This window comes from Thamnophis sirtalis, unplaced genomic scaffold (assembly GCF_051295495.1).
Source record: "Thamnophis sirtalis isolate CommonGarterSnake01/CBP01778 unplaced genomic scaffold, rThaSir2_p1.2 scaffold_14, whole genome shotgun sequence".
NCBI lineage: Eukaryota > Metazoa > Chordata > Lepidosauria > Squamata > Natricidae > Thamnophis > Thamnophis sirtalis.
This window is the reverse complement of record NW_028261394.1, coordinates 48,302,576-48,316,919: the sequence shown is the minus strand read 5'-3', so window position 1 is coordinate 48,316,919 and position 14,344 is coordinate 48,302,576. Positions and strand designations below refer to the sequence as shown.

At 51.8% G+C, this 14,344-nt stretch overlaps 1 protein-coding gene across 1 annotated transcript; it reads left to right on the top strand.

The window, feature by feature from the left end:
* Positions 1-5,053: 5,053 nt before the first annotated feature.
* On the top strand, positions 5,054-12,391 carry SNAI3 (snail family transcriptional repressor 3). Its single transcript, XM_087701727.1, has 3 exons — positions 5,054-5,180; positions 9,430-10,053; positions 11,094-12,391. The coding sequence occupies exons 1-3, from the start codon at positions 5,054-5,056 to the stop codon at positions 11,276-11,278; spliced, it is 936 nt and encodes a 311-aa protein (XP_087557853.1). The 3' UTR covers positions 11,279-12,391.
* The last annotated feature ends 1,953 nt before the right edge of the window (positions 12,392-14,344 follow it).

The following is a 14,344-nucleotide window of genomic DNA, read 5'->3' as shown; positions in this document are numbered from 1 at the left end:
CCATGTCTTGCAGGACTGTAAGCTCTGAGGAACAGCTGGGCGAGGTGCCCCTCTCTGCCCTGCCCAGAAGGGAGGTCTCTAAACAGCTGCCCAGAAAGCTCTCAGTGGTTGCAAGAGGGAGTAAACAATAATAGAAGGCTGGCTGACCCTCCTGGTGCATAAGGAATGCTCTTCCTCTCTTCCTAAAAATAGAACCAGCCACTGATAGGTATTTGGAAGTAAAAAGGGGAGGGGGGAAGGGTCCTTATCATCCCTCTTTTGAGCAAGCAGGGGAGGCAAAACCCCAAGGCTGGGCTGGTTCTCCAAGAAGACCCCCGAAGAAGAGGAAACCTGGCCAGGTAAGGGAACTGCGTGGGATGGGCTCCTGCTGCTGCTCCCGCCCTGCCTTTCCTGGATCTCAGACAACTTTAGGATTTTTTAAGGATTTTATTGAAAATTTATATGCCGCCCTTTTCCCTGAGGGGACTCAGGGCGGCTTACAACAGTGAAGGGAAGGGAGTGCAAGACAGGACTTAAAAAGAAAAAGAAAAAAAATCGTGATTAAAAGAAAATTGATCATAAAAACACAACATTCACTCAACATTCAACTTGGTAGCGTCCGCCGAGTCTCGCCCAGCCGCCCTGTTCAGGATAACCCGCTCCCTCCTAAATAGGAGGGAGACGGGGAACCCCCTGCAGGGTAAGGCTGAGGAATATAGTCAGTTCTTGGCGGACAAAATTGCTCGGTTTCGATCGGAACTGGACTCCACCCCTGCAGATCCAGCCGGGACACAGGGGAATAACTTGGTAGACCATCTCTGGGTTGAGTTTCAGGATGTTGCCTCCGGGGATGTGGACAAGGCTATGCGAGCTGTGAGTTCCTCCACCTGCATACTGGACCCGTGTCCCTCCTGGCTGACTGCCAACAGCAGAGAGGTGACACGAGGCTGGATCCAGGCGGTTGTTACCGCCTCTCTTCGGGAGGGACACCTCCCCACCGCGCTTAAGGCGGCGGTGGTGAGGCCCCTCCTGAAGAAACCGTCCTTGGATCCAGCAGTTCTTAACAACTATCGTCCAGTCTCCAACCTCCCCTTTCTGGGGAAGGTTGTTGAGAAGGTGGTGGCCTTACAGCTTCAGCGTACCTTGGAGGAAGCTAACTACCTTGACCCCTTCCAGTCTGGCTTCAGGCCCGGTTACAGCACTGAAACCGCTTTGGTCGCATTGACCGATGATCTCTGGAGAGCCAGAGATGGAGGCTATGCGTCCATCCTGGTTCTCCTCGACCTCTCAGCGGCTTTCGATACCATCGACCATGGTATCCTTCTGCGACGACTGCGGGAGGTGGGGGTGGGCGGCACTGTTTTACAGTGGTTCTCCTCCTACCTCTCGGACAGGTCGCAGTCGGTGTTGGTGGGGAGGGAGAGATCGTCCCCGAGGCCCCTAACCTATGGGGTGCCGCAGGGTTCGGTTCTGTCCCCCCTGCTATTTAACATATACATGAAACCGCTGGGCGAGATCATTCGAAGGCACGGGATAAAATACCACCAGTATGCGGACGATACTCAGTTGTATCTGTCCGCCCCGTGCCAACTCAATGAAGCGGTGGACGTGATGAACCGGGGCCTTGAGGCTGTTAAAGACTGGATGAGAGCTAACAAACTGGTACTCAACCCGGAAAAGACCGAGTGGCTGTTGTGTTTTCCTCCCAAAAATTTGGCTAACATTCCACCAATCAGGCTGGGGGGGCAAAATTTATTCCCCTCGGACAGGGTCCGCAACTTGGGAGTCCTCCTGGATCCACAGCTGAGTTTTGACCACCACTTGTCGGCTGTGACCAGGGGGGCATTTGCCCAGGTTCGCCTGGTGCGCCAGTTGCGGCCCTACCTGAACCGGGAGGCTCTCACAACAGTCACTCGAGCCCTTGTGATCTCTAGGCTGGAATACTGCAATGTGCTCTACATGGGGCTGCCCTTGAAGAGCATCCGGCGACTTCAGCTAGTCCAGAACGCGGCCGCGCGAGTGATTATGGGCGCACCACGGTTCGCCCATATAACACCAATCCTCCGTGAGCTGCGCTGGCTACCTGTTGATCGTCAGGTGCACTTCAAGGTCTTACTTACCACCTATAAAGCGCTCCATGGTAGTGGATCTGACTATTTGAGAGACCGCCTCCTGCCAATTACCTCCCTGCGTCCCATCAGATCGCACAGAGTAGGCCTCCTCCGAATTCCATCCGCCAGTCAGTGCCGACTGGCGACTACGCGGAGGAGAGCCTTCTCAGTTGCTGCTCCGACATTATGGAACAACCTCCCCGTGGAGATCCGTACCCTCACCACAGTCCAGGCCTTCCGCACAGCCCTTAAGAACTGGCTATCCCGTCAGGCCTGGGGATAGGATTACTCTCACCCCGCCCGAATGTTGAGTGAATGTTGTGTTTTTATGATCAATTTTCTTTTAATCACGATTTTTCTTTTTTTTCTTTTTAAGTCCTGTCTTGCACTCCCTTCCCTTCACTGTTGTAAGCCGCCCTGAGTCCCCTCAGGGAAAAGGGCGGCATATAAATTTTCAATAAAATCCTAAAAAAAAAAAAAAAAACATTCGGGCGGGGTGAGAGTAATCCTATCCCCAGGCCTGACGGGATAGCCAGTTCTTAAGGGCTGTGCGGAAGGCCTGGACTGTGGTGAGGGTACGGATCTCCACGGGGAGGTTGTTCCATAATGTCGGAGCAGCAACTGAGAAGGCTCTCCTCCGCGTAGTCGCCAGTCGGCACTGACTGGCGGATGGAATTCGGAGGAGGCCTACTCTGTGCGATCTGATGGGACGCAGGGAGGTAATTGGCAGGAGGCGGTCTCTCAAATAGTCAGATCCACTACCATGGAGCGCTTTATAGGTGGTAAGTAAGACCTTGAAGTGCACCTGACGATCAACAGGTAGCCAGCGCAGCTCACGGAGGATTGGTGTTATATGGGCGAACCGTGGTGCGCCCATAATCACTCGCGCGGCCGCGTTCTGGACTAGCTGAAGTCGCCGGATGCTCTTCAAGGGCAGCCCCATGTAGAGCACATTGCAGTATTCCAGCCTAGAGATCACAAGGGCTCGAGTGACTGTTGTGAGAGCCTCCCGGTTCAGGTAGGGCCGCAACTGGCGCACCAGGCGAACCTGGGCAAATGCCCCCCTGGTCACAGCCGACAAGTGGTGGTCAAAACTCAGCTGTGGATCCAGGAGGACTCCCAAGTTGCGGACCCTGTCCGAGGGGAATAAATTTTGCCCCCCCAGCCTGATTGGTGGAATGTTAGCCAAATTTTTGGGAGGAAAACACAACAGCCACTCGGTCTTTTCCGGGTTGAGTACCAGTTTGTTAGCTCTCATCCAGTCTTTAACAGCCTCAAGGCCCCGGTTCATCACGTCCACCGCTTCATTGAGTTGGCACGGGGCGGACAGATACAACTGAGTATCGTCCGCATACTGGTGGTATTTTATCCCGTGCCTTCGAATGATCTCGCCCAGCGGTTTCATGTATATGTTAAATAGCAGGGGGGACAGAACCGAACCCTGCGGCACCCCATAGGTTAGGGGCCTCGGGGACGATCTCTCCCTCCCCACCAACACCGACTGCGACCTGTCCGAGAGGTAGGAGGAGAACCACTGTAAAACAGTGCCGCCCACCCCCACCTCCCGCAGTCGTCGCAGAAGGATACCATGGTCGATGGTATCGAAAGCCGCTGAGAGGTCGAGGAGAACCAGGATGGACGCATAGCCTCCATCTCTGGCTCTCCAGAGATCATCGGTCAATGCGACCAAAGCGGTTTCAGTGCTGTAACCGGGCCTGAAGCCAGACTGGAAGGGGTCAAGGTAGTTAGCTTCCTCCAAGGTACGCTGAAGCTGTAAGGCCACCACCTTCTCAACAACCTTCCCCAGAAAGGGGAGGTTGGAGACTGGACGATAGTTGTTAAGAACTGCTGGATCCAAGGACGGTTTCTTCAGGAGGCAACTGGCAACTTCAACCTCCCTGCCCTGTTCTCGGGTCCAGTCCAAGCACTTCGGCATCCCTGGAAGTTGATGGAGCAGATGGCAAGGCAGAGGCCAGGGGCACAGGGCTTTTAACAGAAATTCCACTCCCTGCCGCCTTCAGGGTTTAGCACAGCCCTGGCATCTTTTCCCTTCCTTTATACACACCGGTGCCGAAGATGGGACTCTTGACTCCAGATTTTCATCCATTCGTCCCAAGGGCTGGATGATGCTTGGGCTGTCCGGAACTCATCCAAACCCCACCTCGGTGCTTCTCTCGTGCAAGAGCCGAGGTGGCGCAGTGGTTAAATGCAGCACTGCAGGCTACTTCAGCTGACTACAGTTCTGCAGTTCGGCTGTTCAAATCTCACCGGCTCAAGGTTGACTCAGCCTTCCATCCTTCCGAGGTGGGTGAAATGAGGACCCGGATTGTTGTTGGGGGCAATATGCTGACTCTCTAAACCGCTTAGAGAGGGCTGGAAGCCCTATGAAGCGCTATATAAGTCTAACTGCTATTGCTAGTTCAGCGGTTCTAATCTCACCGGCTCAGGGTTGACTCAGCCTTCCATCCTTCCGAGGTGGGTAAAATGAGGACCTGGATTGTTGTTGGGGGCGATATGCTGACTCTGTAAACCGCTTAGAGAGGGCTGAAAGCCCTACGAAGCGGTATATAAGTCTAACTGCTATTGCTATTGCTATCAGCCCCGGGAAACTTCAACTCTTTTCGGTCCTCATTGAGATGCTGCAGAAGCCTCTCCCCGACGCGCGCCCCCCCCAATCCTGCGCCGCTCCTTCAGGCGCCCCTCCCCGCCTTTGCGCAAAGTGGAGGAGGGGGGTTAGGAGCCACGAGGGGTCCGGCTCTCTCCGCCCAAACGAGGGGACCCGAGACCGACCTGGGGAGGGCTAGGGGGGGTCTCCCTGCTCCGAGCGCGGCTCCCGCCCCCTCCCCGCTTCCCCAGCCCGCTCTTTGCACCTGCCGGGGAAGGGGCGGCGCGGCGGAGTCCCCGGACGGCCCTCGGGCGGCGGTTGGCTGGCAGCGGGACCATGCTAATGAGGCCGCGGCTTTATGCCACCTGCCCGGCCGGCAGACCGCCCGCCCGCCCGCCCGCCTGCCATGCCGCGCTCCTTCCTGGTCAAGCAGTCCTCCAGCAGCCGCGTCCCCAACTACGGCCAGCTGGAGACCAGCCGCCAAGGTAAGCGACGCCCCGCCGGCCGCTCAGACCGGCCTTGGGGCGCCCCCGGCCCTCCCTCCGTGCCCGGACGCTCCGCAGCCCGCGCGGGTCGGTGTCGCTCGACCCCCGAAGGGCCGGGGAGCCTCTTCCTTCTGGCCAAGCGGGAGCGGCTGGCTGCGGGGCGCCCCTTGAAGAGGAGGGGGTCTCCCGGCCCTTGGGGCCCCTGCGGAGCCCCTGCCTCCGCTTGGCTTCCCTGCAGTCTTTGGCCGCGCCGGAGGTTTTCAGCGCCGGGTCCCCGCCGGCTGCGCTCCACGGGGCTTGGAGGCTTCCCCGGAGTTATTCCCGCGAAGGCACCGCAGCTCCTCCTAGGCGGGAGTTTCTCCGAGGAGAAGCGGCAACAGGTGGGAGTTTTGAGTTCGAGAACCTGCGGAGGCGGGCAAGGGAGATGCGGGGGCCAAGGAGGGAAGCGCCGCTTGCAAGCCGAGGGATCCGAAGCTCCAAATGACGTTTGGGGGAACTTCATCAACCGAGGCGCTTTTCCCTCTTCAACAAAAAGGGAGACAAGCGGAGCCCTAGCCTCGAACGTGGTGGAAATTCTTCCACATCTGGATCACCTCTGCACATGCTCAGAGGCAGCCTTCAAAGGAACAGCGTTGGCTTGTTGCGCACACACACACCCCTGTGCCGGGACGGCGGTGGCACCTGAGATTGTTTAGTGCAGTGTTTCTCAACCTTGACAACTTGAAGATGTCCTGACTTCAACTCCCAGAATTCCCCAGCCAGCGAATGCTGGCTGGGGAACTCTGGGAGTTGAAGTCCGGACATCTTCAAGTTGACAAGGTTGAGAAACACTGTCCTAACCACTGCTGGGGAATTCTGGGAGTTGAAGTCCGGACATCTTCAAGTTGACAAGGTTGAGAAACACTGTCCTAACCACTGCTGGGGAATTCTGGGAGTTGAAGTCCGGACATCTTCAAGTTGCCAAGGTTGAGAAACACTGGTTTAGTGAGTCTTTCTAGATTTGTTCCATTGCAATTGCCGTTGGGGAGGGGGCTTCTACCGCCAATGGCTACAGGGGCCTTTTCTGCTTTTCCTGTTGGATTTAGGCATGCAATGCACCTTATGGGTACACTTAGTTCTACCTGTGTGTGTATTAAAATTGGTGTCTCCCTGCAAAGAAACAACATTGTTTTCCTGTTGTAAATTTCTGCTGACTCAACGATTTAACTCTCGGCAGCAGAGGAATTCTGCAAGACTCAAGGAACAGAACAGAAAAATCAGGCATTTTTAAAAAATGTGGTGCATTGTCAGGGGATTCGTGATTGACAAAGAGGAGTTGGCGGTTTCGACTGAGAGAGCTTGCAAAGAGGAGAAGGAGGGTGAGGTGGTCTGAGGTTACGGAGAGTCCAAGAAAGGCTGGTTTGATCTCTCCTCATTGGGCTACAAATATATGTATGGAAGATGGCTTGAGCGCCTGTGGGCTGCCCATCAGAAAGGCTGGCTAGCCATCCTTATGTTGCTGAGGATGGACCCTGGGGGGTCCCACCCATTCCACCCACCCCCATGGCCTCGGCCCCCTCAGTGGTTTTTTTTTTAATATAAATGTTTCCAAGAGGGCAGGCTGTGTGGCATTTACCATTCACTTTTTTCGTTATTCCAAAGTTTTATTTCTTTTAAAACAAACATCTCATCATTCCTCAATCAGTAAAACATCGAAGTACAATTTTTTTGTATGCCCCTCCCTCCCTCCCCCCCAACCCCCCTCCTCCCCCCCCCCCGACTTCCCAGAACCCCAGTATGGATTTTTAACAAACACAGTCTAAAATCTATTGAGAAAAAAGAAACAAAGAGATTAATGACATCTCTACCTTGACCTTAGCTTCTTCTTGCTGAGCTAACTTTAAACAATTTAAATCATTCCTGATCTTAAGCATAGGCTAACTGGAATTTCTTGGTCCTGTATTTATTTTGTAGATAGTCAATCCATTTTTTCCAGTCTCGTTTATATCTCTCATTTGAGTGATCTTTAAGATATGCCGATATTTTAGCCATCTCTACCCTTCACTTTTTCATACCCCGGAGAAGAATGTAAATTCATCTGGAATGTAGATTATTTCCCAGTGTACCAGAGAGGGTGTGTGGTGGTGGGGTGGCCTGGAGATATTTAAAATATTCCAAGTGCTTTCTCTTCGGGGTAAGATCCTGTTTGGTTTATAACAGCCCTAAGAGGGACTTGAGAATATTATGGCAGGCGATGCCATCTTGGCACACCCAAGCAAGGCTTCAGCTGCCAGTGGCCTAAGTGCACATTTTGGATTTGGGGGTGTTTTTTTTAAAGGCAATTCTTTGACCTTCAGACCCACCTGTTTCACATGGCGAGTTTTTTCTACCGTTTTTTCACCTGCCTGCAAAGATGTTCCTCTGAAGAAGACACGAAGAGAGGCGTCTGTTCCACTGGGAGAGCCCTGGAAATGGGTTTTCAGAGTAAACCCACCACCCTCGGCTAAGGCTGAGGAAAGCACAGCCTTCGTCTTTCCTTCTTCGGAGTAAAACCAAGTGCGGGCTGTGGCCATCCATTAAGCTAGGAAACCGTTTGCTTAGAATAAAAGAAGCAGAAACATTTCCCCTAGGAGTAGAGTTTACGAGATATTAGGTGCTTAGCGAAGGTCCCCCAACTCATGTTCAGCACCCCAGGCAGATGTTAGGATGGGCAGCAGTTGACCTTGGCTAAGACTTAAGCAGGATCAGACCTGACTGGGAACTGGTACATACCGTATTTTTTCAGAATATAAGACGCACCAAGGTTTTGAAGAGGTAAATTGATTTTAAAAGTGTTTGCACTCTGCAGACCTCCCAAACCCTCTGCACACCTCATTTTTTGTGAAAAGTGGGGCATGCAGAGAATTTGAGAGCCCTGCAAAGTGGTCTTGGGGGGGGGCAAAAACGAGCAAAATACGGCCCGTATTTTTGTCCTTTTTGCCCTCCCCAGTCCGCAGGAGCATTTTGCAGGCCTCCCAAACCCTCTGCGCGTCCATTTTTGTGAAGGGGGCGAGGTTTTATGATGCAAAAAGTGCTGTATTCAGGGTATGAGACGCTCCCAGATTTTCACCCTCTTTTTGGTGGGGGTGGGGGTGGGGGGAAGGTGTGCCTTATAGTCCAAAAAACACGGTAGGTAGGAGAGGTGTAATATGTCTGGGGACATTACAGGAAGGAAGAGCCGAGGTGGTGGTGCAGTGGTTAGGGTGCAGTACTACAGGCCACTTCAGCTGACTGCTATCTGCAGTTCGGCGGTTCTAATCTCACCGGCTCAAGGTTGACTCAGCCTTCCATCCTTCCGAGGTGGGTGAAATGAGGACCCAGACTGTGGGGGGCCATATGCTGACTCTGTAAACCGCTTAGAGAGGGCTGAAAGCCCTATGAAGTGGTATATAAGTCTAACTGCTATTGCTAGATAGATAGATAGATAGATAGATAGATAGATAGATAGATAGATAGATAGATAGATAGAGCCGAGGTGGTGCAGTGGTTAAATGCAGCACTGCAGGCCACTTCAGCTGACTGCAGTTTCTGCAGTTCGGCGGTTCAAATCTCACCGGCTCAGGGTTGACTCAGCCTTCCATCCTTCCGAGGTGGGTGAAATGAGGACCCAGACTGTGGGGGCGATATGCCGATTCTGTAAACCACTTAGTGAGGGCTGAAAGCCCTATGAAGCGGTATATAAGTCTAACTGCTATTGCTATCTATCTATCTATCTATCTATCTATCTATCTATCTATCTATCTATCTATCTATCTATCTATCTATCTCTCTGTCTATCTATCTATCTATCTATCTATCTATCTATCTATCTATCTATCTATCTATCTATCTATCTATCTATCTATCTATCTATTGGATTGTTGGGGGCGATATGCTGACTCTGTAAACCGCTTAGTGAGGGCTGAAAGCCCTATGAAGCGGTATATAAGTCGAACTGCTATTGCTATTACACTACTTCCAGTAGAGAAAGCCAGGTGGGCATCCATTTGCAGGCTGAGCAAGTTTCGATTTGCAAGTTTGTGTGCAGAAGGTTAAGGCAAAGTGTCTGGAGGTGCCTAGAAGGGAAGTCCCAAAGGTGCTTTTTCAAGAGGCAACTTACTAGACTGGACTTGCCAGAAAGTCCAGTGGCCTTTGGGAGAACCATGACCAGGATGACGGAGAATCTCCGTAGACATCTAGGAGGCCGGAATACCACTTTGGTCAACTTCTTTTGTCTTCTTTCCATCCACAGAATGCAACAGGCCAAGTCACACCTGGATGACATGTTCCTTCTCTATCCAGGAGGCCCCGCCCTGCCCATCCACACCCCATGAGGCCAGCCCTCTGAGGAGCCACAGCTTTGCTCCTGCCAGCCTCTCCCCCCCTCTTCTGCAGAGCCGAGAGGCCAAAGAGCAGCTCGCCTTTAACCCCCCAAGTGGGGAGAGGGCTGGAGGCAGCCGGGGGTCAGCCACCCCTCTTCGGGATAACCCCAACAACCTCAATCTCCCGCCAGCCTTCGGCCTGCTCCCCTGGAGGACGTGCCCCGGCCTGGGCCGCCTGGCGGAGGCAGAAGGACAGCAGGTGCCAGCCGAGCCTGGTGTGAGGACTGGCACCTTGGAGAGGTTCGTCTGCCTGGATTGCCACAAGCCCTACAGCACTTTCTCCGGCTTGGCCCGGCACGCGCAGCGGCATTGCAAGCCGCAAGCCGTAGCAACAACCAGGTTCTTCAGCTGCAAGTACTGCAACAAGGGGTACACCAGCTTGGGGGCCCTCAAGATGCACATCCGGACTCACACACTCCCCTGCGTGTGCAAGATTTGTAGCAAAGCCTTTTCAAGGCCTTGGTTGCTACAGGGCCACATCCGGACACACACAGGTGAGGGGAAACTATCCCAGGAGACAAGTGGGGGAGGAGGGCCTTGCACGCTGCTGCAATGCAGCCCAGCCTGGAGTGCAAGCATGCGTACAGAAGGTTGCATGTGTGGCACAGATGTTTTCTAGGGCAGTGTTTCTCAACCTTGGCAACTTGAAGATGTCCGGACTTCAACTCCCAGAATTCCCCAGCCAGCGAATGCTGGCTGGGGAATTCTGGGAGTTGAAGTCCGGACATCTTCAAGTTACCAAGGTTGAGAAACACTGTTCTAGGGATCCAGGAAGGTGGTTCTCTTTGCTGTGTTACAGCACTCCTGCAGCCCAGAGGCAGCTTTGGTGCCCCCCAAATTCATCCCAATATTTTTATAACGGCTCTTTCTGCTTCTCCTGTTCGATATCTGACTGTGGATTCTATGCCCTTCCCTGCATGGGAGTGGCCTCTACTCAGAATATCACCAGTTCTGCTAAATAGCATGAACCATGTTTAAATCGTGGGTTGAAAAAGAGATTCTAGGCTTGGCATGGAGTGAGAGTGAATATCTGGGTTAGGCTTTTGCCTTTTGAGGGGGTGCTGAAATTGAATAATCCTTGTGACCAAAATCTGTGGTCACCAGAACCCAGACAGTCCTGTAGCGATGTCACAATTAAAGATTGCTAGATATGGCACAAATGTATATAGCTTCTCTTTATCAGCCAGGGTGTTTTATTGTGCAGCCCTGCTTTATGGAGTGTGCCCCAGTTTGTAGCAGAGGTGTGTAACACACCTGTAATTAGGTATGTGGGCCTCTGCTTACAGCACAACCTTTCTGGTGTTGCATTCAGTGCACCTACAAGTAGTTCTCAACTTACAACTGTAATGGATCCTGTCGATCACAGCTGTAGGTCGTAAAACAGGTCACCTAAGTGACCAACCCAACTTACGACCTTTTTTTTTCCTGGTGATCATTAAATGAACAAGGTTCTCTTTGGGCCAGTTGGCACCCAGCCCCTGCCCCTGCCCCCGTGTGCCTCACCTGGGCTCACCTGTTCTGCCTTCCTTCCCAGGTGAAAAGCCCTATTCCTGCTCCCACTGCAGCCGAGCCTTTGCCGACCGCTCCAACCTCCGTGCCCACCTGCAGACCCACTCAGAGGTCAAGAGGTACCAGTGCCGCGCCTGCTTGAAGACCTTCTCCCGGATGTCACTGCTTTTGCGGCACAAGGAGGCCGCATCCTGTGCCACAGCCTCCTGAGGCTGGCAGGGAGAGAACACGGCTGTTTCTCAGCAGGAGAAGCTTTGGATGAGTGAGGACCTGCAATCTGGAGGCTGGCTGCATCCTGAGGCAGGAGTTGGTTGTCTGACTGTGCGTATCTTCGCTCCAAATAAAGCAGTAAAAGGAATGATGTCCCCGGATGATTTTAAATTCCTTCTGTGAATTGCTCTCCTCCTGTATAAATCTACCCAAACAGCACGTCTTGGCATCTTCTGGGATCCAGGATGGTTTCGCCACTTCAGCACCAGAGACTGTGTTCCCCAGCTGGCTTCCTTCCCGGCCCCATGCTGGAGAGGCGCTCAGAAACACCAATGCATTCATCGTCTGCTTCGGATTGCTAGTCTTGGCATTAAAAGCTGCTCAACTCCCACTTCTGGCCTGAGTTTTATTACGGCTTTTCTGGATGCTGATGAATCTCGCCTATCCTTTGCTGGAATGCATGGGAGGTCTCCCTGTCGCATGGAATGCCAAGATAGGCGCCTCTCCCTAACCAACTTGGAGAAAGCGTTGCTTAGTAAGATCTTACAGAGCTGAGGTAGCGCAGTGGTTAGAGTGCAGCACTGCAGGCTACTTCAGCTGACTGCTAGTTGCAGTTCGGCAGTTCAAATCTCACAGGCTCAAGGTTGACTCAGCCTTCCATCCTTCCGAGGTCGGCAAAATGAGGACCCAGATTGTTAGGGGAAAATATGCTGACTCTGTAAACCGCTTAGAGAGGGCTGTAAAGCACTGTGTATATGTCTAAGTGCTATTGCTATCTTCTCTGGCCCAGCCAAATCCACTCCAGGGAAGGCGGTCCATTCCCAGAATTCAGGGGCAAAGGTGATGCCCAGGTTATCATTTTTAACGTGACAAGAGGGACACATTTTTAAAAAGCTCTTACCAGCAATATTTAATGATAAATGAAAGGCCATCTTCATCAAGGTGAAGCCAAGTTTTTTTACTGTACCCCCAATGGACTATAGAGCCGAGGTGGCGCAGTGGTTAGGGTGCAGTACTGCAGGCCACTTCAGCTGACTGTTATCTGCAGTGCGGCGGTTCTAATCTCACCGGCTCAGGGTTGACTCAGCCTTCCATCCTTCCGAGGTGGGTGAAATGAGGACCCGGATTGTTGTTGGGGGCGATATGCTGACTCTGTAAACCGCTTAGAGAGGGCTGAAAGCCCTATGAAACGGTATATAAGTCTAACTGCTATTGCTATTGCTATTTCAAAGTCAAACAGGCTGCAAACTCCAAAGAAAATTCTTCTTCAGTTGCTTTTCCTCATGGAAAAGCTTATCAGTACAATCAACCTTTTTCACCACCACCCCATTTTTTGGGGTTTTCCCATTTTTTGCCCAGGAGAACATCTGGAGCGTTTATGTGCTTTCACAGGGCCTACCAAAGGGGGGGGGGTTGTTTGTACAACTTGTACGCAGCAGTGAGGTCAGCCTGGCAGAGCGGGGAAGCAACAGGTATATTTATAGCCTTCCCCGTGGCCAGAGAGCATAAATAGGACCCCGAGATGCCTAAAGTGAGCTGCATTGTAAACTCCGCACTATTTTGAGCTGCAAAAGTTCTAAAAACAGCTCTTCCACCTGTCGTGAGGGAGGGCCAGAGCAGGAAAGTATGTTGCTGCTTCTAAAATAAGCCAAATGTTTTTTTCCCTCTTCCTTGCAGCCGATGGAAAGTGCTGGTAAATATAGCAGCAGGGCAAAGGTGGGGACTCGAGACCCCCCACCTGCTGATCTGCCAGTGGAGAAGGGAATGTCAGGATCAGATGAATGAGTCCGTTTTTTCCATTCTGCCTGAAGGCACCATCTGGGTTCTTGTTTGGCTCCCTCCTCGGTCCACAAAAGCTGGCCAAGAGGAAAACTGGCTCACTCGCTCTTCAATCACTGTCAAAAAAAAAAAAAAAAAAAGCTTGTTTGTTTGCATCCGGAGTGATTTCTGCTCAACTCTCTACCTGCGTGTTACTGGGGCAAAGGCAGGTACGGTTGCAGGAAGTCCTGGGTTCAAATTTTAACTCTGCCCAGCCACTAGGTCTCATCTGCTTAAATAGAGAACGTTTATAGCTTAGGGTTGACATAAGGGGGGGGGGGCTGGGTGCTCTGTGATATGAGCTTGGTGGTTTTCTTGCAGAGGTTTCAATACCCAAAGTATCAGCTTCATTCACATACTGTATTGTAATATGTGGAGTTTATTAAATGGTTGGGTGGTTTTGTTTTGATCAGGTTGGCGTGATGTATGAATGCTGTCTTTTTGGTTGGACTATAATTCAGTGTATAATGATTGATTGATTGATTGATCGCACACCATCAAGTCATCGCCAGCTCTTGTTCCCAGTCTGGTTCTTTTAGGTCTTCCGATAGTCATTTATAGTACAAATGGTAGTTAGAGCAAATATGGTAAGTATACTGTACAAACCAACTATTGATTGATGAAGACATGGATTCAATCCCATTTCAATTCACAATTATAAGATAAAATAACTTAAGATTGCTTTCTGAAGCCCTAGTTTGTGTTTTTTTTAATGGGTTTCTCGCCTAAGAAAAGGCATTTCTGCATTACAGGAGTGGATTTGATGGTTAGGAATCGGTTAGGAGCTGTCTTTCAGAGAGGAAGCGATGGTGATATAAATACACTTATTTTATTCTTTTATTCATTCAATTTTGTATAGCCGCCCCAGCTCAAGCAAGTGACTCTTACTGGATTCTGGTGTAAATGGACGCTCTTGGCCACATTAATAGAGAACTTTGGAGATTTTTCTTCTCTAAAAATCTTCCTGCTGTTCCCTGGTTGAAGGTGAAATGGAGGATCTGCTTTCTGGGACAAGATGGGGAACATGCCCCCCCCTCTAAGAAAAGTGCAGTGACCTTAATTTAGGGGGTCTGGATCAAGGTACATCTAGTGTAGCTTTGAAAGGGGAGAGAAGGAGGCTTGGCTTATGGGTGCCGAGATCTTTCCAGCTCAAGTTTCTTTTCCCCATGACAAATGGAAAAGCATCCCTCCCCCTTAAATGCCAGCCCCCAGAAATAGCCCTGCCCGGAGGAAGTCGCGGCGGCCCCG

Bases quoted from the DNA above. Each gene is read 5' to 3' on its own strand.
- SNAI3 (XM_087701727.1), top strand. From the start codon at position 5,054: ATGCCACCTGCCCGGCCGGCAGACCGCCCGCCCGCCCGCCCGCCTGCC. The intron at 5,181-9,429 runs GTAAGCGACGCC...TTCCATCCACAG, and splicing joins GCTGGAGACCAGCCGCCAAG to AATGCAACAGGCCAAGTCAC. The intron at 10,054-11,093 runs GTGAGGGGAAAC...CTTCCTTCCCAG, and splicing joins CCACATCCGGACACACACAG to GTGAAAAGCCCTATTCCTGC.